Source organism: Columba livia, chromosome 15 (assembly GCF_036013475.1).
Source record: "Columba livia isolate bColLiv1 breed racing homer chromosome 15, bColLiv1.pat.W.v2, whole genome shotgun sequence".
NCBI lineage: Eukaryota > Metazoa > Chordata > Aves > Columbiformes > Columbidae > Columba > Columba livia.
The window spans coordinates 17,602,989-17,630,366 of NC_088616.1; the positions used below are offsets into that span (position 1 = coordinate 17,602,989).

General features: G+C 40.9%; 3 protein-coding genes across 18 annotated transcripts in view; 1 reads left to right on the forward strand and 2 right to left on the reverse strand.

Moving 5' to 3' along the window:
• OTOA (otoancorin) overlaps nt 1–5,276 on the reverse strand; it is a 40,562-nt gene extending 35,286 nt beyond the window's left edge. For 4 of the 12 annotated variants that reach the window (XR_010466474.1, XR_010466479.1, XM_065031630.1 and 1 more), the window contains exons 1-2: nt 2,981–5,276; nt 305–388 (exon numbers count right to left, since the gene is read on the reverse strand). Coding sequence is in view for 5 of the 12 variants with exons in the window: in XM_065031630.1 (XP_064887702.1) it covers nt 305–383 (79 nt within the window). In the remaining 7 variants the exon portion in view is untranslated. Of the gene's footprint in view, nt 1–304 lie in introns of all 12 variants that reach the window. The other 8 variants (XR_010466478.1, XR_010466477.1, XR_010466475.1 and 5 more) reach the window with 4 other exon arrangements.
• Nucleotides 5,277–5,392: 116 nt separating this feature from the next.
• Nucleotides 5,393–27,241, reverse strand: METTL9 (methyltransferase 9, His-X-His N1(pi)-histidine). Of its 4 annotated transcripts, none has more exons than XM_065031648.1 (5): nt 26,933–27,241; nt 22,408–22,598; nt 19,967–20,176; nt 19,165–19,349; nt 5,393–6,109 (listed from the first exon to the last, which is right to left on the reverse strand). In XM_065031648.1, exons 1-5 carry the CDS (start codon nt 27,104–27,106, stop codon nt 5,904–5,906), a joined length of 966 nt encoding a protein of 321 aa, XP_064887720.1. In that variant the 5' UTR covers nt 27,107–27,241; the 3' UTR covers nt 5,393–5,903. The 4 variants fall into 4 exon arrangements, with proteins under 4 accessions (XP_064887720.1, XP_064887723.1, XP_064887722.1 ...); XM_065031651.1 differs by lacking the exon at nt 5,393–6,109 and adding an exon at nt 6,128–7,726 and having other exon boundaries at nt 26,933–27,224; XM_065031650.1 differs by lacking the exon at nt 5,393–6,109 and adding an exon at nt 12,557–12,585 and having other exon boundaries at nt 26,933–27,237.
• IGSF6 (immunoglobulin superfamily member 6) lies at nt 6,872–13,759 on the forward strand. Of its 2 annotated transcripts, XM_005514900.4 has the most exons (6): nt 6,872–7,010; nt 8,919–9,272; nt 10,173–10,285; nt 11,417–11,473; nt 12,120–12,194; nt 13,303–13,759. In XM_005514900.4, exons 1-6 carry the CDS (start codon nt 6,944–6,946, stop codon nt 13,339–13,341), a joined length of 705 nt encoding a protein of 234 aa, XP_005514957.2. In that variant the 5' UTR covers nt 6,872–6,943; the 3' UTR covers nt 13,342–13,759. The 2 variants fall into 2 exon arrangements, with proteins under 2 accessions (XP_005514957.2, XP_021138295.2); XM_021282620.2 differs by lacking the exon at nt 12,120–12,194.
• Nucleotides 27,242–27,378: the final 137 nt, after the last annotated feature.

Genomic DNA, 27,378 nt, shown 5'->3' on the forward strand with positions numbered 1-27,378 from the left:
AAGTTGATTTACTGTTTTACCATTCAGCTGTGCTATACAAAAATACATTTATTGTATGTAATAATAAAAACTATTTATACACATATAATTTATTTCTAAGCATTTAATGAAGTTTTGATTAAATATATTTACAGAAAAACAGTGAAAATAAGTATATTAAATAATAAGCGATCTTAGTTAAATTCCTTGCTGGTATAGCAGAGAATCTGGTCCTAGTTACTGAACAGTACTGCACCTATTTTACTACACAGAGCTTTTTCCACCCACACAAAACAAAGCTCTCATACAGGAGTTCTGGCCTTACCTTCAGAGTCCTGACTGTGTGTAATCTCAGCACGATTCATTGATATCAATAAGAAACATATCTTCAAAAGTCTGGACATTTCTTCTAGTGTTTGTTAGAATGAGAGGGTATTTGGATTGAAAAGGAAAATAAAAATAGTAAAAAGGCAATATTCACCCAAAACTTTCATAGCAGTCTAAGCTACGGAGTACAGATAAAGATCAGAACGACCCGAAAGTGCTTGCTCCCAAGTTTTTAATTTAGACTTTTTTCCAGGATAGAGATATGTTTTATGCAAATAAAAGTCTGTAGGCGCAGCCAGATTTATTCTCCTTTAGCTCTTCTAATTTTCTTCCTAGTAGCACTGCTTATTTACTAAGCCACATTCCTCTTAAACATGAGTTAAATGTGGCTGAGTTTAAAACAAGCAAACCAAAAACAAATAACAAAATGCTTTTAAACTCAAATAAAATAGAAAAGAAATTGAGGGAATGAAAATGGAAAAAGAAACTCTAAGCAAACCCCAAGCCTTTGCTAGCTCATTAAGTTGCCTGGACTATTACTGCAGACCAGGGCTGGAACCCTCCACCGCCAGCCACCTGAGCCCTGGCCCTTGGCTCGTCCTGTCTCCCTGCAGGGTGCTCCAGGTGGGGAGTGCTGCCCTCCCCCTGCAAAAAGGGGGAAAACCTCCCTGTGCCCTTCTGAACCAGAAGTGACACATTTGGGAAATGGGGTTCAAGAACACGACACTTCATTAGGATGGACCAAAGCACTAGTCTTTGTAGTCATGAGAACTGCACCAGCAGTTTTTCACCATCAGCTAGGAAATGTGCTTTAGAATCTGTCGCTGTCCCTGCTGCCCTGTGCTATGCATCATAAAGATCACTGAGAGAATAAATTTTCCGGAAGGGCCATAACAGGATACCTGGAGCTTTTCACCAGAGTGTCACTGATTCTTGTAAGACAAGTCTTGATAGTCTTACAGTCGTCCTCCACGAAATGAATTTGTTGCTTTCAGTCTAGTTCCTGAAGGACGAGGATAATCACTGCAGGGATGCCCAGCCTGACAGGCAGTAGGGAGGGAAAGGACACAGAGACTGAGCAGGTCTCACTCACGCAGGTATTTCTGCAGCCATGTCCCTCCCACAGCACCGGGGACCATCTGCTGCTTCGATCCACATCACACCGCGTTTACTGCAAAGGATTTTCTGCCTCTGCGCTCTCAACCTGGCCCTCTGCCCCGTCGTGAGTCACCAGCCCCACAGGTAAAACAATTAATTAATCTGGGATATTACATGATGCCCTGCTATACAGATTGCAGCTTCTTACACTGGGATTTGTCCCTGACTTTAACAAATGACACCAAGGGCCCTGTTTGCCAACTTTGCTCTGACCCTGAGATGACTTTGTTAGGTTTTCTCTCCTTTTCCCATATTTTAAGGGTTTATCTGCAGCCACGCTTAATTTCTGCATTTCTCTTTGTTGCTGAATTTGCATACTTTTTTTTTTTTTTAATTTGTATTTGAAGTTCCTTACCATGGCTTGAGTTACAGATCTGAACTTTTGATAAACACAAACACCTTTTTCAGATTGTTTAATCTCACGTATCAGCACATTGCTCTTTTACGAAAATGTCTTTCAACAGCCTCAAGCAATACCTTGGTCTACTGCAAATACATAACTCCAGTCTTCTAACAGAAATGGTTCAAACTGACGGATGATGAAAAGTTTAAACACTAGACTTTAAGAAGCAATTGCCTCTGTCCTGTTCTTGCACACACTGAAACCCTTTTCAGCTGTTCTTTTGGGAGCACCACAGTACTTGTCTCTCATTCAGATGTATCTGGTTTCCTAGACAATGAACTTTCTTGTGTTTGTTTCTGCCTTTGCCGTGTTAATTTTGCAGTAAGGTCTGATCACTCTGCATAGCTTAAATCATGCTACCAATGTCAAATGTGATTTACTTATTCCAACTCATTCACTTTGATCAGGGAGTATATTTTAATTCAAGCATGCTACATGAATAGGCAAGGAGATTAAATGCTAAGAAAAGTGCTGTTTTATCCTGACTACCTCCAATGGACAATGAGCAGGCGCAGAACAAGTCTGCTGTGACACAGCCCTGCTTGATAAGACAATCTGCAGGATGAAATAGCTCCTCTTGTCAGCACAGCTGGTCCACTTGCAGAAGTTCACCGCGGCTTTTAGACAATCCCAAATCACCCTGTGGGGATCCCTGCAGATCCCATCCAGCATCTCCCCACGGATCACTGTTTGCACCACAGCAGCATGTGTTGGGATCGGATCTCTGAGATGTCACCCTCGCACGACTCTCCGGTATGAGGAGTTCTCAGATTGCCTTCTCCTCTTGCTCCCTAAGCAGCTGCTCTTCCATGTGAAGAAATCTTAGACATTTTATCACTCATCTTGATGCAGCCACTGCCTTATCTGAAGACTGATAACCAGAAAGCTAACCTCATAATAGTAAGTCTTGCTGATAAGCCCTTGCTCCGTCAGTGCCCATCCTCCCCCTTGCAGCCAAGCTCTCGGTACCTCTGAAAAAAACCCCGCTACATGCAGTGAGGAAACCCTCAAGGGGTTCAACCTGAAAAGGGAGAGAGGGAAGGAAGGAGAGGGCGGAAGAGAAAGAAGAGATGGTGGGTTCTTGGGGAGAGCCAGGACCCCACGGCACTTTACCTGCCCCTGCTGTGTGCGCCTCCTTCCCCGCACTCGCACTGCGATAAGCTGGGCGGCTCCAGCCAGGGACCCCGAGGGCAAGGGGCCGGGACTGGGGCCAGCACCGCCCCGCAGCCTCAGCGTCTGCCCAGCAGCACCCAGCCTGCAGCTGGAGGGGAGGGGAAAAGTCTGCTCTGCTAGGGGGCTCAGGGGTGAGAGACTCCCACGCAGGGAGAAGAGGGTGATTCCACTCCAGAGATGAAGACAGCTCAACAACTTGCGTGGAGACAACACACAGGCTGGGCTGGTGTTGCTCAGCGCCCTGCTCCCCCAGCCTCCCCACCCCCAGCCTGGGCTCCGAGGAGCAGAACACGAACTGACTGGACCTGGGATCACCCAGCAAAAGGAGCTGTGATTGCTATGAGATGAAGTTATTCCAACTTGGTGTTGAAAATTTCCAACTAAATCATGCATCTTTCACAGCATCTTTCTCCTGCGATGCAACACATCCAGTGCCACCTTGACAGAACAGACAGCTTAGTTACTCTCCAGGGCAAAACAACGCATGTTAGTGAGACCACCGAGGTGTGACTTGCACACTGTCACCCACAGCAGGACAGGGACAGTGGGGGGACAAGGCAGGTTCCTCAAGCCCAGGAGTAATGAATTTGGACACTGGACTTGCAATAAACACTTGTCCCCTTGGATGACGTCTTAAAAGTATTTCAGGCAATTTAATCAACTTCTGGACTCAAGGGTTTCTTTGTACAGGATGTGTGAGCAGACATTAATTGCACGCAAATGCATCCTCAAGGTCTGGAAAGAAAAGAATCCCCTTCCCCAGCACAATGAGGCACATCGCACCCTTTCCTTTGCAAGGAACTCTGGTTTTAGAAGTACGGGTGTAGGCACAGTCCCTTGGGACTACTCTGTATATTCAACAAGACCAAGCATGTTTTTGACCATGTTGAACACGGACCCTTAAAATATAAGCTTACTCCGTTCATAGCCTTTCCCTATTATTGCTCATGCTTTAATAAGTGTTTTAATTCCCCATTTCAAGTCTAAGAATATTTGTTTAATTAGACGGAACAAAACAGGAAATCATTAGAAAAAGAATACTATTATTTACATTGCACCTTCTGTCCCAAAACCTCTCAAAGCTATTACAAACCTAAGTCTTACCTGACAGGACTAAGAGATATGAGGTGTGAAATTCATAGTCTCTTGTGTGACTTTTTGGACCTGTGGGATTAAAACACTTAAGCATCTTTGAAGAATTTTGTCTTAATACGTATTTGCTACACGAAGCTAAATTCACTACACATTAAGAACGTATTTCCCACTACTACATGAGTACAAATGGAGGTAACAAACCAAAAATGAACGGAATCACTTGAAAGCATACACAGCTCATCTTTCCAACAGACAAATCTGAGTTCACTCTGTGCCAAAATTCAAGTGCACATACTGAAATGAGAATAACAGTGAGCCTGAATTACTGTTGAAAAAAACCCACCAGTCAAACCCATCTCTGCATATACTTACTGTTCTACAAAGATGACTGAGAGTCCTAGGCTATTAAATTGGCAAGAGAAATCACTAACCATCAGGCAAAGGAAATTCAAGGTACATCTAAAAAGACATGCTCAAACAGCCCACCTGGCATAAGATCACCAATCATTGAAAAAAACCAACCAAGCAACATAATGTACAACTTTTTTAGACTTCAAAAGCAAAGGTAAGTCAGTTCTTACTTTACTTACCAGCTGAGGTCTCTCTGCTCTCTCACAACACTTACATCCGAAGCAATGTATGACACACGCCTGCCAGTTCTGCACTACTTATGGTGCTGCTTGTTGTTTTAAAGGAAGGTTATATCCCAGCTGCCAGAAATGATCCATTTTAACCAGAGTTTTTAAAATAAGACGTTAAAGTAAACAGCATTTATTTAGTGCTCCTGAAGAAAAGAAAATGTCTCAAGCAAGCAAAACCTTCAAAATCAGGTCCCTATCCTCAGAGGTAGCTTGACTTGCAAAATTGGCAAGAAACTACCTGCAAGTGTTTTAAGCTGAAAACTTCTGAGAACAACTTACTTAGAAAGTTTGTTATTAAACCTATCAGTTTAAAGTGCAGTTTTGGCAAGTTCTACCATAACTCCTTTAGCTGGAAAATGGCATATGCGAAAGCAATGAGGATTTATGAGGCTTTGAGAGGAATATGAAGGAAACCCAACCAAAAGTGATACTTTTTTTTTTGTGTGTGTGTGTGTGTGTGTGTGGACTGTTATCCTTTTAAACAATATTTAAATCCTGTTTAAATAAATGCAAGGTTGTGCTGCTATTGAGAGCTTGACTCTCAACACAAAGGCCAGTTGCTGCACACAAGCATGGCTATGGTTACAAAAACGAACACAAAAGTTAATGCAAAAAGTAATCTCAAAAAAGTTTATTAGAATTATTAAAAACATGTGGAAAATGACAGTAAGAGAGAAGGTAACTTAGCATGGAAGAACATCCACTTCAACAGTTTATATTCAACAAGGCTTGAACTGAATGGATAACTTTATTGCCAGATTTCACTTGATTTCTTTAATAACAGTTCACATTGTATCAGTTTCACCATTACTAGGGCTATTGCTTTTGTTTGGATCTGATCCCTGTTGCAGGTAAGCATAAAAAAAATCTTCCATTACTGCTGGACTGCAGAATGAATTGTCAGGTAAAAAAGAAATTCTCAACCGAAGAGCCTGTTTAAAAAACAACCTTTTTTTCCTAATCACACTACAAAGAAATACATCAGCATTTTGGCCTTTAAATTTCTTACATGGTATTCATTTAATATGGCAATCCCCAAATTCCCTCCCTTTAAGTAACCATAAATCAAACTCCTCTCTCAGAGGCTGCTTCTTGGGTTAGATTCTGGAGATTTACCTCATACATGCTTACACTGGTTTGAGGACGAAGACAGCATCATCTAGTACATAGTAGTCATTATACATGTCACCTTCACACAGGTATGGCAGTCTGGTGAAAGCCTCTATGGCAAAACCAGCTTTACTGAAAACTTCTGGCAGGCTATTCACCTGTTCTTCCCAAGTGTGCCCTTTGATTTCCAAAACTTCTGAGGGCTTTTCCCACTTGCCACCTACTGAGAAAACAAAACAGCTTTGTTTAAATTACAAAGAAAGTTTTATTGCGTGTTGTATTATCTTACAGAAAGCATATGACACAGATTATATTCCACTCCACTCCAAATAGGAGGTTGACAAGCCATTGTTGAGCTGTTGCCAAGATGTGTTCAAGGTTTCACCTGTTCTTCAGAAGTGGCTCCTTTTTAAGGTTATCTTTGATACATTTTTAACTCGTAGTTCCCAGACTGGCTGAAAAGTAACTTCCTCTAGTGAGGCTGGTGTTCAGCAGGTATGTACAGACAGACTATTTAATGAAGATCTTTTCCAGCATTATAAGATTATTTCTTTATGCCCACTGTCTGGCTAAAGACGGCTTTGGGTATTTACAGTAAACAGAGTCATCAAGTTGAAAATTATGATTTGCTGTGAAGTGTCCATCAGTAGACCACCACATTACAATGGATGGCTACTAAATCAGTTCCTCCAGTGGCCACCTACTAGCTGGTAAAGACTGAATAGGGTCATAAAAAACTAAGAAGCCAAACACTTGTAGCATGCTGGAAAACATGCTCTCATGTGTCATATCCAATGAAATAATCGGAAGGATTACAGGCAGAATGCTCAGAAATTCCAAATTTAAAACACTTCACTCATTTTCGAGGTAATGCAATCCACAAATGACAAATATTTTCTGGTTTGGTCTGTACCTTTAACCAGTTTGCTAAACGCAATAGCAAACACCCTTCTAAACAGGAAGTTCTAAATCGCGTGATTCAGAGCGTTCTGCAACTCCAAACATTTCCTAAGTTTCTCTTCCTTCAAGCAGAATCATTTTCTGCGAGATAAAAGAAATGGTATATTTCGCCAAATTAAAAAACTTGCTAATGCTGACATTTGACTGGATTCTGCACGGTGCTGGTAAGACTTCTTTTTATTCTTGTATTTTCCTGTGTGACAGCAGTTAAACAAGATCGAAAATGTTGTGGTTATGATTTGCAACATAGCTACAAAGTAAGAGCAGTAAAAAGTTTTGCCAAGAATCAAGCTAATTTCTGCTATCTTCATGCAACTCACAAATTAAACAACCGTTAGCAAAAGCTTTTTCTTCCCAAAGTCTGAAATGCTCCTGTAATCTATTTCTGGGTCAAATCCTACTGCACTTCCCTGCAGAGTGCTCCAGCAGCAGCCCCGTGGTTTCAGTGCAGCTGAGCTGGTCTGGGAGGAGGGCTTGGGAAGTTCAGCAGACAGTATCTACATCAACTGAAGCCGTGGAATTCTCTGCACGGCCGGCCAGAGCCCCAGAGTAAGGTGGAAAAGACAAGGGGATCAGCTGCGGAAGCACAAGCTATTGCCTTTCACCACACAGGGTGCAAGTTCCCCACCAACTTGTCCTGCTACAATCTTCAGATTACTGTAGCTGCTCTGGCACCGCTCTGATGTTGATCTGACACAGCAGCAGAGTTTCATTTTATTCCTGTAGAAGTCACAGACACTGAATCTGCTTAACTTTGGTCCATAAAACCATGAGAAAAATGATGGACAATGGTGATCGGCCACCATGCGCAGGCTTACAAATTGTGCTTCAGCAGTAAGTTAAGAGACTTCAGTTTAATTTTCTTCCAATTTGTTATTTTCTAGGAAGTAGAAAAGGATGCTTTTAATATAATATCTTCATTTTTACTGCAATAATCTCAATCCCATTGCTTAAATAACTAAGCAATATATTGGATAAAATGAAATATACCAAACCAGTATTTAAATCATGGATTTCAACAAGGACTTAAAAAAAATATACCTCCCAGACCAGTCATATTAAAGCTTACATTTCTGTTCCTTAATTAGAATTCTCTTCTCTGAGTAACCTTCCTGTTTTCTCTTCACACATTTTTAAATGTCAGAACTAACAAGAAGTATTATTATACTTAAAAACCCAGAGTCAATATATGTAATGAAGTGGAAGAATGTCCAGGAACTATTATGAATTCTAATCAATGTTATGAGATTACTAAATTATAAATGTCTCCATTTACGACACTTGCACTGCGTGCCATCAGGCTGTCTCACTTGATTCAGGAACAGTGGAGGAGAGAGACACCCTTGCAGAACTACTCCACCAAGCACCGAATCATAGAATCATTTGGGCTGGAAAACATCTCTAAGATCATCGAGTCCAACCCTTAACCTGGCACCGCCAAGTCCACCCCTAAACCATGTCCCTAAGAACCTCATGCACACGTCTTTTAAAACCTGCAGGGACGGTGACTGCACCACTTCTCTGGGCAGCCTGTTCCAACGCCTGACAGCTCTTTCTGTGATGTTTTTTTTCCCAATATTCAATGTAATCCTCCCTGGTGCAACTTGAGGCCATTTCCTCTCGTCACATCACTTGGGAGAAGAGACCAACACCCTCCATGCTACATCCAGACTTATGTCACATGACATCCCTCCCTCCCCATTGCCCCCCCCAAGTCCCCAAAACACTCAGGACTAAATCTGAGGCAGAGAACCAGACCAAGTATTCCTTTGGTCTTCTCCAGGGCCAAAGGAGACATTAATATTGCTTTAAATAAACGAGTCTTCTCTATACCTTTTCAGAAAAACAGAAGGCTAAGCACATTACCACACAGGTAAAACTGTTGAACGAACACATGGGCAAGCTGTAGGAATTACCTACAAATATCCTGGAAACAATCTAAAAAAATTCAAGTTGTTTTCCCCCTTTCCTCCTACCTTGTCTCAAATGACTCCAAAGTACCTTATTTTATTTTTAGATTGTTCCTTGTTTTTCGACTGTCCCTCACATTACCAATTGTTTACTCTCAACAGGTTCTGCAGATACCTGCCATGTCACCGTAAGACAACCCACATTTCAGGGAGTTGACTACTCCGTGCACACTGTGTTCCTAACATGTGCTTTCTCTGCCTCTGGATGCTCCCCATCCTCACTTCAAATTCTATGGTTTCGCTTTTTAACGAGTAAACATGAGGATTTGTGTACTCCTGGATGCACAGATCAGCAGAAGTACAAAGTACATTTTTTACCAGAAAACAACATTTCACTTCAAATCAATGACCTGACTGTAGACGATAATGCTGTTTATATCTGTGGAATAGCATTTTCAGATTCAAGTTCACCCCATTCTAAACAAACAGGAGATGGAACAGTACTAATGAAAACAGGTCAGTTTCTTAATGAAGCACCTTAAAAGAAATAAATGATCTTTACTAAATACTCTATTTACATTTTCAACAATGGCATTTAAGATGGAAATACCAATGGAAATACCAATAATGTTAGGAGGAATATGACTATATTAAAATACTAACGGTAAAACCATGGAGGGATTGTACAAATAGGCATCTAACCTTGTTTGCTAATTGGACTGTTCTGTCATATGATGCAAATTACTCTAAAATTCTACAAAAGAAAGAAGTTCTGTACTCTGTCCTATCTAGCCATATGCTACATCCTCTTACAGAAGGACTTTACTGGCTATCAGAAAGGAAGTATAAACAGAAAAATGAGAAGTAGAAAACCTGATATTAGTGGAAATGCATGCAATAGAGTACAAGGTCTCAGAGCTGGGGATTCAGTGCACCAACATGAGCAAATGTTTTAGTTCTGAACCTTTATATCATTTGCCTTCTAGTTAAGAAAGTGATGAGACTTCATTAACTACATCTCAGTATTACATGCCTGAAATAGGGAAAAAAACAACCTAGGCGAATTATTTTTTTTTCCCTATATTCCTTCTTTCCTCTAATTGCATTTCTGAACAAAAGTCTGTGAGCTTTATGCTGCTATTCCTTTATGAGAGCACAAAACTGGATTCTATTCTCTGTCTACCCCTCAATGGAGGGTTCATAATAAAAAAAACCAAGTCTCCATTGCCCTTGCAAACAGTCACAGAAACAAAAGTGTTCTCACTAAGGAGTTTAGATTGAAAATGAACCAGAAAATATTGGTGGGTATAAGGTTTTTCTAATTCCTCAGAGGAAAGGGGTTGAAATGCAGAATCTTAAGAAAATTATGTGAATCAGAAGAACTGTCCTTTATTCTTGCATTCACTTTTAATAAAGGTGCAGAGAAGCAGCACAGCAATGGAAAAGTCGTCTCCATCTTCATGATCATCACCTCAGCTTTACTGTTTCTATACAGCACTACTGTATTCACGTTCCTTGTAATCTACAAGGTAGGCTCAAAGTGATTTTTCCGATTTTTTTATTTTTTAAATCTAAGCAGTTTTAACCTCTCCAGAAAGAGAATAAAAAGGCGTTTCTAGATTCCGGAACTTTTACGATTAAGTTTTAAAGAGGTGGTTGCGCTCATCTGCAGACTCTTGTGTGGCACATACCTGTACTCTGAACAGCAACCACATCTTCTTTTCTAGTAAGACGTCTAAAAGATAAGGTATTCTAAAGATAAAATGGTCCTGAAAGTAGTAATCAGCAAGTTGGAGATTATCCATCAAGGCACAGGCAAAATACAGAACTAGAAATTACCATTGTAAGTCATTAAGTCTCTGGATTAGTTTCCAGCAAAAGTAAAATAATTTAAACTTAACGTCCAAGTATTTGTCAGCAGCAGCAGTAGTAAAGTGACTGCAGACTGACTTTACTTGTGCAATGAAATTCTGTTAATACATCAGACATATAGAGAAGAAAGACCTTGGTAATTTATTTTTTTTTTTAATCAGAGACTTGGAAGAAGTTTTATGCTTATGGAAACAAATACACTAAAAAGCACCTGGTTAAAAATTACATATATACTGTATTTTTGCAAAAGAATTAGAACAAAATCTGTGTTTAGTTAAAAACAAACACCCAAAGCTGCCACTGGAGTCTTTACATCATAATGAGACTCTGAGACGAGAAAGAAGACTTCACAGTCCTAAGTGGTACAGTATGGTAAAATGGTTCTCTGCTGTATTGCTTAGTGTCTAAACATAAAGACAGGACAGTTTTTTTTATTTTTCCCTTTTTCTTTATATTAGGTGAAACATTATAGTGGGAAAAAACAACCAGGCCTTCTCCAGAGGAAAAACTGGTATCTGTGATGCCAGTGGTTCATTTTTGAGAATTGGGTAGAGTGCTTCAGGCAGGTCCCATTGTACTCAAAGCAAAAATACTTGCAACATCTGCTACCAGAAGCTGAAAAAAGCCTCACATACACGAGAATTTCACTGATTTTTCCAACGGTATAAGCTGATCTAATGAAAAACTTTTGTCTACGAACTGTTTGATGCTCTTAACTATTCCGCTACTTTAACAGTTGGCATTTCATCTTACGTCTTAATCTTTCATTTTATTATCCCTCCTTCCAGTTAAAACCAAAGCTGCTAAAGGAAAGCGGGAAAGAAGGCCAAAGAACAGAGAACTGCGTATGTTACCACTTTGTTTTCTTTGTCTGTGATTCGGAGGGTTTTTTTCTTTTTTTAAGCATCAGTTTTGTGATTAATCAATGATTCAATTAGGAAGACATTCAGAGCTGTTAAGGCTTCACTTCAGATTTGTATAAAACTAGTTAATGAATTTATATTTTAAAAATTAGTTAATTAGATTATTTTTAATGAGTTTGGTACAGGATAAAGTCAACTTACGTAAAGGCCATCTCTAATACGCAGCTTCCTTTAGGTTTTCAGTAAATTTTGTCTGAACATCTGAAAATAGCAGGTTTTGCTATTAGCTTTTTGGTTGTTTAAATGGTGCACTGAGGTAAGCCGTACTGTATTTAAAACAGGTCTGTTAAGAACCTCTATCATCATGCATGCTTCAATTAAAAAAAATATAAAATCAAAACCCATACATTTAAACATCCATTAAAGAAGGTATATATGTTAAGAGATGTAATGTTAATGTAATTTAAAACACTTCTGCCTGCCAAACTGCATGTTCTTAAAGTGTTAATAACATTCCCAAAGACATATTCAACGAAAAAAAAAATATCAGAATTACAAAAGGTAGAAAAATATGTTTCCCCCAACTTAAAATGTAGCACTGACCTGAATTATTTTAAATAATTGGCAGAAAATCAGTAGTGGACGAAAAATTTTTCAAGCAATTGCCCAAGAACTTCAAAAGCAGAAGTACGCTGCACAACCGGTAGGTATCCAACCACCCAAACAAAAGTTTATGGGGAAAAAGAAGAACTGACTTTTTTAAGCATACACCATTTCCTTTTCCTCTGGAAACAGACTTCTGTCTTCTAAAGTTCATAAAGGTCTTTAAAAAGTATTCTGCACAACAGTCAAAGACATTATAAGGCATTCTAAATGACCATACAAATACAATTATATATATGTGATAGTATATACCTTATATGTACGTTTGTATGTACCTTTAAAAATGAAGCTTTCATAAAGTTGTATTTTGTCAACAAAAGGTCTCAACAAGTAGTTCTGGACTGTTTGGTAAAAGGCACAGAGCTCTTAGGAATTCCATTTAAAAAAAATATTTCTATTGTAGTTCCTCTTGCTCCCTTATCCCGGGGCAGCTGGACGACAAAAACGTAATAAAACTGTTACAAAAGCTCTACAACATTCTTATAGATATTTCCCCCTCCTTCAACTTACAGAGCCTAAACTAGGTAATTACTATCAGTGTGTATAAAGCCACACAACTTATTTAATCATTCCGAATTTATGCCAGTAAGTCTTACATGACCATATGACAATAATTTTGCATGTGCCACTTAAGTTACAAAAACAACTTCAAAAGTGATCCATATTTGCAAACAAAGAAAATGGCCTCAAAAGTCCTGCTTCAAAAACGTTGCTTCTCTTGAGAAACAGTATAAATTCTCTCCTATTCTGAGCATGGGCTGCACCACTCAGAGATCTAAGGAGAAACCAAAGGAAACACAGAACACAAACACTTATCTGCTACACATTTTTACTTCACTTATTTTCATACGGCCTCTGTGATTACCCCTTTAAAGACTTTGAGCCTCTGCTGACATGAGCTGGTCCTTGGTTTGAGCATCAGATCTGAACACTGTGAAACAAAGGGGTGTGTTTCACCGCCTGCGTGCGGTGATTAGGAAAATAAATATGTTTTGAATCCTGCGGATACCACATGGACAAAAACAACTGGATAAGTAGGGAGAAAGAAGTTTACTGAAATGGGAAAGGGATGCGGTTTGCCTCAAAAAAGAAATTCTATCTTTATTTATTACATCAGTAACAAAATACTTCTACATTTTTTTCCCTAGGATAATTTGGAAGATGACACTATTTATCAGAACAGATGAGCCTCTGCAGCAGTTCAGATTTGTTCAATATTTCTCATGCAAGCAAACAGGCAGATGAAGAAGTTAAGCTTCTTCACAGACTTCCTTTGCTTTAAAAAGAGAAGAAAACCTGGCAGGACAGTGTTCTTCAAGAGTATTTTCTAAACAGATCAACAAAACCAAGTGTATTGTACATTACTTCTCTGTTACATGTTACTCCTATTTTTCATTCTGCAAGAATAAGAATGGTGGGAAAAGACTTAATATTTCATAAGATAACTGCTAATTCTTCATAAAATTTTCATTTTTCTGTTTAGGTTTAATTCTGTGTCTTCTTTTTACATAAGTGTACATGTATTCCTTTTACATGAATTGAGCATTTGTGAAAGATGTATGATAATTGACAGCAACAGAAAATAAATTCATTTCATAGATGAAATTCTGGTTTTAGTCATAGTCTAGTTCAGAGCATACCCTGGGAAATAATGCTTAAAAACAAGGGGGCCCAGGAGGGTCGGACACGCTTCAGGCAGGAGGTTTGAGCGCACAGGACCAGGCTGTACCAGTGCGCCGAAAGGCTGGCCGGCGGGGAAGACAACCGGCTCGGCGAAACAGGGAGATTCTGAAGGAAATCAGAAATAAAAAGAGAGTTTACCGACTGTGAAGAAAGGGCTGGCTACTTACGAAGAATTTATGAAAATAGCTAGATCATGCAGAAAAAACCCCAGGGAAACAAAAGTGCAATTTGAAGTTAATTTGGCCAATTCTGTCAGTGATAATAAAAAGTCCTTCTTTAAATACGTTAATAACAAAAGGAGGGGCAAGGAAAACCTCCATTCTCTGTTGGACTTTGAGGGAAATATAGTTAACAAAGATGAGGAGAAAGCTGAGGTACTTAATACCTACTTTGCCTCAGTTTCTACCAGTAAGACAGGTGGCCCTCAGGACAGCTGGCCTCTGGAGATGGTTGACAGAGATAGGAAGCCAAATAGCCCCCTTGTATTCCAGGAGGAAATAGTTGGTGATTCACTGAGCCACCTGGATCCTCACAAGTCATTGGGACCAGCCGGGATCCATCCCGGGGTGATGAGGGAGCTAGCAGAAGAGCTTGCCAAGCCGCTCTCCATCATCTTCCAACAGTCCTGGCTCACTGGGGAGGTCCCATATGATTGGAAATTGGCGAATGTTACCCCAATCCACAAAAAGGGTGGCAAAGCTGACCCTGGCAACTACAGGCCTGTTGGCCTGAGCACGGTGCCTGGCAGGGTTGTGGAGCAGATCATCCTGAATGGAATCACACAGCACCTTCAGGATGGACAAGGGACCAGCCCCAGCCGGCATGGGTTTAGGAGGGGCAGGTCCTGTCTGACCAACCTGATCTCCTTTGATGATCAGGTGACCCAGCTGGTGGATGAGGGGAAAGCCGTGGATGTGGTCTATCTGGACTTCAGCAAGGCCTTTGACACTGTCTCCCATAATATACTCCTGTAAAAGCTGGTAGCCCATGGCTTGGACAAGTGCACTCTCTGCTGGGTTAAGAACTGGCTGGAGGGCCGGGCCCAGAGAGTGCTGGTGAATGGGGCTGCATCCAGCTGGCGGCCAGTCACTGGTGGTGTCCCCAGGGGTCAGGGTTGGGTCCAGTCCTGTTTAACATCTTTATTGATGATTTAGATGAGGGGATTGAGACCATCATCAGCAAATTTGCTGATGACACCAAGCTGGGAGGGAGTGTCGACCTGCTGGAAGGCAGGAGGGCTCTGCAGAGGGATCTGGATAGACTGGAAAAATGGGCTGATTCCAATGGGATGAAGTCCAACAAGGCCAAATACCGGGTCCTGCCCTTTGGCCACAAGAACCCCCTGCAGCGCTCCAGGCTGGGCACAGAGTGGCTGGAGAGCAGTCGGGCAGAAAGGGACCTGGGGGAACTAATGGACAGGAAGCTCAACATGAGCCAACGGTGTGCCCAGGTGGCCAAGAAGGCCAATGGTGTCCTGTCCTGTATCCAAAATAGCGTGGTCAGCAGGACAAGGGTGGTGATCCTTCCCCTGTGCTCTGCATTGGTGAGGCCACACCTGGAGTATTGTGTTCAGTTCTGGGCCCCTCAGTTCAGGAAAGAGATTGAAGTGCTGGAGCGGGTCCAGAGAAGAGCAACAAGACTGGGGAAGGGATTTGAACACAAGCCCTATGGGGAGAGGCTGAGGGAGCTGGGCTTGTTTAGTCTGGAGAAGAGGAGGCTTAGAGCTGAGCTCAGCACTCTCTAGAACTACCTGAAGGGCAGTTGTAGCCAGGTGGGGATTGGTCTCTTCTCCCAGGCAGTCAGCAATAGGACAAGGGGCCATGGGCTTCAACTCTGCCAGGGGAAATTTAGGCTGGAGATGAGAAAGCAATTCTCTGCAGAGAGAGTGGTCAGGATTAGAATGGCTGCCCAGGGAGGTGCTGGACTCACCGGCCCTGGAGGTTTTTAAACTGAGATTGGACATGGCACTTAGTGCCATGATCTAGTCAATGGACTGGAGTTGGACCAAGGGTTGGACAGGATGATCTGTGAGGTCTTTTCCAACCCAGTCAATTCTGTGATTCTGTAATGTGATAGTTATTGATGTAACAGATATACAGATCAACAGTTCCTAAGTCTTAACAACAGCTTAAACAGAGCAAAACATATGTATTCTGTAGACAGACAAGCAGAAAAACCAGTCAATATAAATGTATGCACTATCACGGTAAAGCTTCCTAGCCTATTTTAGAAAAGAGAAGGAGTGGTCATAGTGAGAAGGTTGCTCCTGCAATATTAAAATTACAATTCACTTGCTAGACAGACAAACCCCCATCCTCCAGCCCTACCATCCAAAGTCAAGCTTACTCAGGGGCACCAAGTTTTGCCTTCACATGCCTGTTCAACATGCATGAACACAGAAGTATACTACCGTACTACCTACTCAAGGTATTATAACTTTTTATTTTTTAAAGTACCTTTTTTTTTTTTTTTTTTTTAGCAGTTACTACCTAGCCAGACTACAAAAATCAGCACTTTTACAAGAGATCTACTAGTATCAGGCATTCTCCTTACCAAAGAACAGCTGCATCTTTTATCATAATTTACATAAAGCAAGGTTTTGTTTAACAAATGAAATTATATTTCTCATTTCAGTGAGATGTGAACTGACAACTGAAACAAACCAAGGGTCCATCTAGCACAGTGCTGTGTTTCCAGCTCAATTTAGTACTAAGTATTTCAGGAAGACAGAAAGCACACCTTTGTCGTCTTATCCCTGTCAATCACAAGGACATTAATGTGTTCAACAAGAACATTCACAATCCCAGGATGCTAGTGTTTACTACTTCTCAAATATGGCGCCTCTGACATTTTTATTGTAGAGAAACTCAAACCAGTCTACTTATATAGTATTTAATAATGCCTTTATATAAATCTGACTTCTATATTAGGAAATACAAAGGATTTTTACATGACCCTATGGGATACCTATAAATAATATACCTATAAAAATATAAACTTAAAATAATATATCTTCTTATGTGACTAGTCTAATACCTTATGATTCATCCGGCTTCCTGGCCAAATTTAGACATGTGCAATAAGTGTATTACATGTTGTTCTATACGTGAAAAATAAAACTCCGAAAAACCTCAGAAAAAACATATGATTGAGCTACTTTGGACTCTAGGTGTCATTGTAATTCCAGAAACAGCAAGCACAGAAATATATTTTTCACAGTCCTCTACCTTGCTTTGTTCTCTTAAAGGAAGTTTTGTGTTATTCACACAGACGGCTTCCACAATTACCCTCCCAAATATCCAGTTTTGATTAAAATATAATTTTTATCATTTTGTTGAAACTGATCAACACACTGATCGAACACCTTACCTGCCTCATCTTTTCTGCATTTGTTCCCCCCTCTAAAATTCAAAAGTTTATCTAGGCGAATCCAAACTGTTTTTAATTAGCTGATACAAGAAGTTACTTAAGCCATAAAACGTTCTCCTCTTTGAATGTTCCAAGTAATTTTTTTTGTTAAATATAAAGCATACATACAGACCTAACACTCTTAAAAATGCATCGTCTTGTAGAACAGCTGAATGAAAATACCGAAATTCTAAAATCATTTGTACATCACGAAGAAAGTCTGGCAGTTCGTTGTCTATTTCTTTAGACTACACTTAAATTGATCTTAAGTGGTAAAGCTTCAGTGGAATGAAAGTAACTTCTGCGTGTACTGTCCTTGCATTGTCTAAAGAAATGTATAGGGGCCCATATCTATGATAGTGATAAGCAGACAAGTATCTTCAATTTCCGAAGATATTAAGGAAACAAAACTGCATTAAACAAAATGACTACTCTGCTACAAATCACCACCACAACAAAAGTATGACTTCTGTTTACAAGACATCTTACAACAGATTTCAGTTTTCAACAAGTAGGAATAACTGAGTTCAATCATCACGGAACAGGTTTCCAGTCCCTTAGGATATGGAAATTTAACTATCTTTTCTCCTCCTGAAGGATGTAAGCAGACTTTGAGTAGTTTCCTCCTTAATTGATCTACCTCCTGTTGAACCAGGAAGCTGCATGTGGTCTGCCAGGTGGTTACCCAACAACACACAGAAAAGCAGATGCTGGGTGCAATAGCAATTGCAAAACACAGTTTTGAAGGCACACAAACAAAAAAACCACCCAAATAATTTCTCAATTTCTGCTTCCAATAAGCCAATGAAAGCCTACAAAGGCACTGCTGTTATTCAGAGTTGTAAAGAATTTTTACAAGGCGGCGGCATATCGTTCCACATTATATGAATATGTTGTAACCGAACATGCTCAAAATACCATACAGACGTGTAAGTCAACTCCCACATCTCATTTAAGACACTATACTTTTCCGAGTAGCTACAAGATTATAGGCTCAAATTAATTTTAAGCAATTCTTCATCTTATAGCTTTTTTTATACTTAAAACTTCCCCCTCCCCCACTAAAATACCATTGGCATATAGAAAGAGAAAAACTTTGATGCATTTGTGATTGCTAGAATGTTAAGGTTGTTAGTTCTGTATTTTCTGGGAATACATGCCTTTCCACAGCCAAGCCTCAATACTCAAGGAAAGCCAGGGTCCAAGCAATGACTGAAGAACACCAGCCTTCTGGAATTCAAACCACATTTACGGTGTCTCAACCTGAATCCACAATCACAGGCATATAAAAAAAAGTTTCTAGCCTCTTTCGAAGTTTGGTTATAAAGACAGATTCATTTGAAAATCTCTCATGTGTTTCTTTAAAATGCAACTAAGGGAAATAATGGAGTTTTGGCATCGAATTTTACTTTTTTATTCCACTTACTAATACAATATTAATAGTGATAGATAATTTGTATTAGTAGGGGTTTATATTTTACTTGGAGAGCTCACGTTGTACAGTGAATGTTATCTCATTATGAATTTTTAGGCGCGCTTCATCTGGAACACTTGAACCAGTCTGACCTGAACTGCTCTAATTCAGCACTAGAGACCATCCTGATGGTTTTGCTCAATGGTTGCTAGGGACACCTGGGGTTACCTATATGACAGTAGCAGAGATAAATTTTCCCGTGTTGCTCCAACACAGCTCAAATGTGGCAACCTGAATAACAGGATATGCAGCTTCAGTATTTGGGCTTTTTTGTTGGTGCCAACAGTGTGCGCTGGAGAATTAAGAAAGCATCTTACATCATGTGGCCTCTTTGTAAAAATCTAATACAAACTTGCCAATTATTTATTAAACATTTAATTTGAGATACTGTAACCTATAAATGTTTTCTTTACCCACCTAAATAGCTATTAATTAGTGCACTTACCATTTTCCACATACGGATGAAATGGCAGAACTAATGCTAGAATAACTCTGCCTCTAGTTGGCTCCAGTACACTTCTAATGTCTTTTAATACAGTTAGTGGTTGATCACATCGATCCAGCAAATTCAAACAGCTGATAACATCATACTGAAATCCTGTGTTTTGCCATTCATTTATACCAAGCACCCTACAAAGGAAAAGATAAAGAGATACAGTCTGTGAAACAAACACAAGCTGAGTTCAGAGAGAGCCACTGAAGACAAAAATTCCCTATGGATGCATTGATAATGCAGGTGAGGTCACACGCCTAGGCAAGGAAAAGAGATAGACGTGATCCTTGTGGTCTTTTGGAAAACTAAGTCAACAATGGGCATGGCTATATATCCAGTCCTATGAACCTTTATATGACCTTACAATCATGAGGCAATAAAGGAGACAAACCCCAAAACCCCAGGCATTAAAAAAATGTGTTGTCCTAGAATAAAACCAAAGATTTTGGACTGTTCATCTCAATTTCATCCTGACTCCCTTGATTACAGCAATTTATGCAAGCTATGAATAAGGAGACTTCAAAATTGTTGTTGCCTATTTTGTGTTAACAGGTAACATCCACATAACAAAAGCACTGCTAACAGTGAACATCAGATGTGTCTGTTTTCTTGCTTTTTACAGGCCAACCTATTCCACAGCAACCAAACAACTGAGGAATTGACTGAAAATACCAAGCATTCGTTAAATATTACAAACAGATTACTTCTCTGTAACATCTGATATAAAGGATGCAGGAAGTATTCAGTACAATACCTGTATTTCTTCTTCTGAAGCTGCCATATCATGGTTTCAGACAATTCGGTGGCATAGATTTCTTCAAAGTGAGGACTCATGACTTTAGTGACTTCCCCATCCCCAGCCCCCAAATCGAGAAGTCTGTGGGATTTCCATTCTGGATTTATTTTAAGCAGTCTTTGAAATTGTTCTGGGGAAAACACAAACATTGAACCCCTTCCCAGCAGCCTGAAATGTAAAAATGAGAAATTACTAATTTTGTACAAACTTTAGCAGGAAGGACAATGAAGTAATTCAGAATGTGCTTTGGCAGCAAAGGCTCACATATAATAGCGTACAAGGTCACTGCTCAGATAACTTTTAAATCCAGTTCAACTTGTCTTGCACTTGTCAGAGATCAAACATGTAGCCACGTACAGTTACAGCAGTTAACACTTCAGGAGGAATTTGGTTAGGTAAGGAAGAGCCCATGAGGTGCAGCTCAAGAAAATGATCACGTTAAAAAAAAATAAATAAAAAAAAAAAGGAGGGGGAGAGAAAGGGAGGGAAAGATAAAGGTTGGACCTTACTTGTCACATCTGCAGATTTGAATCTGCCACCTACCTTAAAAGATGAAATAGTAGAGGAAATAAATACGGCTGCAGGCAAAGAAGTATGTACAATGAATGAGAATAGGATGTGGAACTAGGAGGGAAGCCAGGAAACAGATTTAAAGAAAGGATTGGGGTAACACTGCTGGAGTGGCAAAAGGTTTTTTTAATTGTATGTTACAATGGCTTTTGCTGCTATCTGCAGAACCTGCATTCAATATGGAGAGCTGTGGAATAGAAAATAGGGAACTCATTAAGGAATTGTATAGAGGTGACAGTTGGATTCCTTATGGATCAAGTCGATGACATACCCGCCCGTAAGTGTTTGAAGACTACATAGTGACAGATTTCAGCTGTCATAGCGGAATTCAGAAGATGAAAGAGTTAGGAGAACAAGCAGAGGAAGAAGAACTGGACTGTAACAGACTGAAGACAGATAAACATGATTCTTTAAACTAGTGTTGGACAGCGAATTAATTTTAAAGACAACAAACAGAATTATTTTATGTTCAAGGGGGGAAAAAAGCAAACATAGATAAAAAGAATCCAAGAATACAAAAACTAAGAAAAAGAGGCAACCTAGGAAAGATTGACTGTAGTAAAAAACAAACAAGCCAACAAAAAGGACAGAGTATACAAAGTCATACAGAGGAAACTAAAGCAGGAAATTAAATGTATAAAATAAACAGAATACAGCCAATTCAAGTAGAGCCCCCTTGCAGCACACTTGTGTCAGCCCACTGCATAATTGGCTCATAGCTATTATTCCTAACAGCACTATGAGGTGTTGTTCAAAGCACTGAAGAGCCTTTGAAAAAAAATGGAAGAGAAAGGAAGGAGAAGACACCAAAGGAACCTTTATATAAAGCTACAAGTAACTAAGAACACCGCAGGGAAGCTCATAAAGTCATCTGGTTATAAAATACGGAAAAATATTATTTTTCTAGCTTTAGTAGACAGCTACTATCCTCATATCAGACAGTGCAGCAGTATATAGTAGGTGCAGAGGTGGAGAACAAAAAGCATTCTTTCTAAGGTTCAAACTGACAACCTGTTAGACATGTCTAAATGCGGCAACATGAGCAAAAAAAAAAGGCACTGACTTTTTTGGAAAAAAATATTAAAGCACCCACAAAAAGCTCAACTCCCCTGCAGCCACAGGAGAGAAGGATTCAGTAAGACTAACAGAATATTATTTTATAAACTTCTCTTTTCCTGCCTTCCTGATGTTTCATCAGTCAAACATGTCACGTCAGAACTTACCTGTTAAAGGAGAGCTTACACAAAAATCAAAGTGAAATTAAGTTTTACAGAACAGGGGAAAGGACAAAATTGTGTTCCACATCAGTGTTACCAGACACAATATTCATCCAACTTTTGCACTGTTTAGAAATCTGCCTAGGTTTGCAGCAGGTTGCACGCACTCTCTCCTAGAAAGAGTTTTAGATGCAATACAGAACTGACTGGATACAGCCACCTTCAACAAGGGCAAAACCAACAGTGATAAGGCAGTAGGTAAAGAGCAAAGCAGGGAAAGAAAGCGGAGGGAAGAGGTATATGTTGTCTAAAACAAAGAGAACATCCTTATTAGAAGAAAAGTAATACAAGTAATGGCTATAAAACACAATTGGAATCCTCTGTCTCTTATTAATTGCAATTACCTTCTCTGTCCCCTCATGCCAGAAACAGTGTTCTTCAATTAAGAGGGCTGGGCATGAAGAACACAGTAGGGCATTTCAGATCTGTTAGACTAGCAAAGGGAAAGCTACAAATTTAAGAAAAGCTGAGAGATCAAGGGGTAGAGCTGAACATTTGAAAACTTTAAATCCAAACTGTATTTAGTTGTCCTAAGATTGAGTTTTCACTTACCCATTGATAGATGTTCTAGACATAAAGAGGCTAAAAACTGAGGACATGAAAGAGTGATAGAGTTGGATAAACAGCCAGCCTGATTTCTCAATGCTGTTGTTTAAGAAGATCTGTGTTCCTTGGTCAAGGTAACTCTGGACAAAAATAGGCTGAAGGGATTCAGACAACTGTTCTGTGTTGCAGACATACCACTAGAGAAAAAAGATAAAGGACCAATAAAAAGTTCAGCAACATAAAAGCAGTAGTAGTTAAATAAAAAATGAATGCATGGAAGGCTATTATAAACTTTTTGCTACATAAAAATTTAGGTTTTTCTACAGACTTTTCAACAAGCTTCAGGATTAATTTAACTTAGATTTGAATCAAGTGAGGACTGATTACTTTCTAAGAAATTATGCTTTTAATTTTTGTCTTAGTCATTACCCTGTACTTTGAAGAATTTTACAAAGTAACTTTCCTAGAAAGCAAACACGGGTCCTCTCTGGATTAGCACCATCCTGATGAAGCAGTATGAGGTGGGATAACATTGTTTTCTATCTTCCAGCTCACCCTCAACTTTTCCCTAGGCATCATCTGCAAATAAATCAGCAAGTGCATTTGGAAATTTTTTCCAGGAAAAGAGATAAAGGAGATAAATCCAATCAATACTCTAAACAACTGTCTCATAGCATTGCTGGACTACATTTCTTCGCTTACCAGTACCAGCAAGCAGGTCCACAAGCCTTTCAAAACAATTAATATCTGTGAAGCTTCCTCCCAGAAAAAGAAAGTTACTTTTTGGTATCAGATCTATCTGGAAAATGTAATAAACCACACAATATCCTAATGTTTTACTATCCACATATAAGGCACATCTAAACCCCCTATTTAACACCTGCTTTACATTATTTTAAATGCAAAAAAAAAAAGGTGCAAAACAATGAAAACTTACAGAAATTCTAAAATTTTATGACCCTCATGACCACCTTTTGCATCTCCAGCAAATGCTTCTAATGCTGCAGCATTCTGGAATGCCAGCACTAATAATAAAATTCAAAAGGTTGTTCCTTGATAAGTTGCAATGCCAAGCTTTCAAAACCCCCTTCCACTCATTATGCAGAAGTTACCAAAGAAAGTTTTAAATGTAATTTTATTTAAGAACGTCACTATTATTTTTCACTCTCCTACACTTATGCAGAGCCATTGTCCGCTGTTCTTACAGGATCTCTAATGCCATTGTGTCTGTTTTCTAATATCAAGAATTATTCCCTACAGCTAACACTCTCTTATCTCTCCTTAGATCTTCCAATAACGTTCCCTAATCTGACTGCATGTGTTTACTGTGCAGATAGGGAGTTATAAGTATCTTAAAGAGCAATCCAGACTTTTCACAGAATCTTGTAAAAGTGCATATAGAAGGACAGCAAACAGTCAGCTGGGTTAACTCCCCAACAGTTTAATATCTAAGACTCTCTCTATAGCCATCCTGTGCAAAATGTATGCCCATATCCTGATCCCTTCACATTTGCTGTACCTTGCTGGGAGTGAAACGGTCACTTAACCCATGTTTACAGTGTTCAGCACAACGGGACTCCCAGTCACTACTGTAATACAAATAATAACGGGACAGGATTCTTGTGACAGTGTCTCGCTGCTTCACGGTAATAGTGCCAATAGGCAGAGGGGAGCAGACAGCTGCACCAAGGCCGTTATGCCAGATTCATAAACAGGGGTTCCATCAAACGCCGACCCAAAGTAGCAAAGGATGTCAAGACCCTTCAGTCAAGTAGCGAACATATGTCTGCTTAGGTTTACTTCGAAAACCATTTGGATGATGGGTATATTTCTGGCAGATTTGGGTTCTCAACTGTACTTTCAAACACACTTGTAGGTAACACAAGTGATCCTTTGCTCTGAAAACCAGCTTTTGAGCAAATCTGTACCACATGATGGAGCCTGGCACAGGGATCCCAGAGCCTGATGATTTACCAGTTCAGGTCTTTTTGCACTGCAGTGCAAGGCTACTTGAACAAATCAGCATAGACCAGTGACTTCCAGAGGGAATCCTTATCGAGTTGTGAAAAACCACTAAAGCAGCAGCCTGTGTACTTTGTCCATCCATCTTCAGAAGCCAGTTTCAAGAGCCTGGCAGAGGCAAACATGCTCCTCATGTTGCTGAGGAGCAGGCTGGGCTCTGCAGCAGGTTCATTCATGAGGCTGCTGCCTTGTTACACTGGACAGGTTTGGAGTGGCTCAGATGATCTGCCTTTCACCATTTTCAGTCCAAAAGAAAATGTATCCAACTATCAAAGCTTTGGAAACACAGGTTTGTTCCATAAGCAATAGGACCACTTATGTGCTGTACCCGAGCTTTTAAAACTTGGTTCTGCACTGAACTGTCACCTGTAGTTCCACGATCTGACCACGGAAAACAACAGTCCTATAGTTCTTGTCTTTAAGACTTCTAAATACTGATATCTATTGACATAATCACTGGCAGAACTATGATGATTGGCACAACTGTGAGAAGCCTGTTTCAGAAGTCAGACATTGCTCTCAGACTTTCCCTAACTTCTTCACAGTTAATCTCACCAAAAAGGCTACTGGCAACTACCTATATAATACTAGTGAATAATAGAAATTATAGCAAACAGTAAAAAAAAAGAAAAAAAAAAGGCAACACAGAATAAACCAAATCCAAATTTCATGTAAGTGGTAAAAGACAGCTTAATTACTGGAATTACTTCCTCAAAACAGAAACTGCTTTTGTTTTCCTCCATGTGCAGTATATGAAGAGCCCTTCTTGGGCCACTAGTTTAATGATGGAAAGTGTATCGAGCTCTTGTAGCACAACAGTAGAAAAATTACAGCACAAAACCCTGAAAAATATTATGTTAAGAGCTTTGTTACAATAAAAATTGTTTATCGATAATTTTGCCTAATATTAGTGAAATGATGAAAATGTGATTTCAGCTAACTTACCTAAAACTAATGAAGCCAGTGAAACTGCAGAGTGAAAGCACCTGGGCCTCAACATGCAATCCTTACTTCTGAGTAACCCCAAAACCTCAATAATCACAAACCTTACTACTTACTGAATAATCAACACTTAAGGTTTAAAATCTAGGTCAAATAAATTAGAAATAGAGATTATCCACTGCAGACCATCTACCTTTGAATGACATACTCATCTCCATAACACACTGCCTTGCTTGACTTGTCTTTCTAGTGGTTTTTAACACCACAGAAGACTTTAAAAATTTCTTTGTTCACCAGAAGGAAGTTCTCTCTGTAACCCTAAATTCTGATTCTCTTTGTCATCCTACTTATGTAGTGAATGATCCAAACAGCAGACCATAGTCATTAAACCCCTGTAATACATTCACTCAGCAGCAAGATTCTGGGTGCCAGTGCCCACCAAGAGCACTCCAGTAACAGATCAGATTGAAGAATTATGATGCATGATTATGTTCTTCCTTTGTACAGCAGTCACCAAGTATTTATGTTATGTCTTCTTCATTAGCTTGGCTCTGTATATTTTCCTTAGAACAAATCAGTATCTTCCTTTAGCCCTAAGAGTTTTTATAAGCCATTCTGAACTCCTGACAGATTTTCAGTAGCATTTTGGTAAAATGTAGTGCAGACCTGAACATATTTGAAATGCAACCATATCACATAACCATTGTATAGCAACAGTATAGTCCCTAATTTATCTACAAAGTACTGATCCACATGCCTATACTGACCAAATATAGCACTAACCTTTTATATTGCAGCCATATCACATTGCAAACTCATTTCTAGTTTGCCATCAACTACCGTTACAAGGTCTCTGTGATCTCCACAGTTTCCCAGTTGCTCACTTTTGTTATTTTCCTCTAGATACACTAGCATTCATTAAAAACACCTCTGTGGCTACAAACCCGCCCCATCCAACACCACCTGCAAACTGTATTCAAGTGGTGTTCGCTCACAGAGCTCAGGAGAGAGAACGCAAGGCGCAGGTTCACATCTCCCAGAGCAGCCCTGGCACTCAGCCCGATGCATCCCCGCTCTCGGGACCCCGCGCTGCCTCCCCCGTCCCGCCGTCACCGCCGGACTCACTCCGACGACTCTCCCGCGGCGAACGCCCGAGCCCACAGCACCCGGCACCGGCTGCCTCCTCTCCAGCCCGGACCCTCGCCTCCTCAGCAGGCTCCGGCCGTGTTGCACACGGAGGGCACACGGCAACTTTCTCACCGGGCGGACCGAGCTGCTCCCTCCCTTTGTCTGGCGCTGCCCGGCCCGGTGCCCCCTCAGCCCGCACCAGGGTCCCCGCGGCGGCCGGTACCTCAGTGCGCCCCGGCGGACAAGGACCCCCCCGCCCGCTGCCCTTGGCGGAGCTCCCCAGCGCCGGCTCCCCGGGGCGGTGATTGGGATGGGAGGAGGGAAGGAGGCCCCAGGTCCTGCCGGCACCGGGACTCCCCGCCGGGCACGGGAGGGAAGGCGGGCTGGGGGACAGGGGTCACGGGGGGGGCGGGAAGGGCGGCTGCCCCTGGGGCCGTACCTGGTGGTTCTCCCTGGCGCCCGGGGCTGGCTGGCTGTGGCTGCCCATCATATTCGCGTAGAGGGACCTGGATAAAGGGCTCCTCAGGTACCTGGCAGGGCCAGACCACATCTTCCTCCTCAGCACCCACAGGAACAGGGTGTAGCAGCACAGCCAGCTCAGCCACAGTCTCATCGGGGAAAGGGCGCGGAGTCACCCCCTCCCGCTGCCTTCTTTCCCCATGGCAGCGGCGGCGCCGGCGGCACGCCACTCGCCCGGCCCGGCTCCGGGCCCCGCACACACGCTCAGGGCGGAACGCGCGGCGGCACGGCAGCGGGGCCCGGCCGGCCGGCTTCGCTGAGACACGCCGGGGCGTGGCGCGCAGCCGCGCCCTCCCTCCCACTCTCTCGCCGATCACAGGACGGGCGGGACCGTGGCGCGGCAGGGTCCGCCCCCGGGGCGCTGCC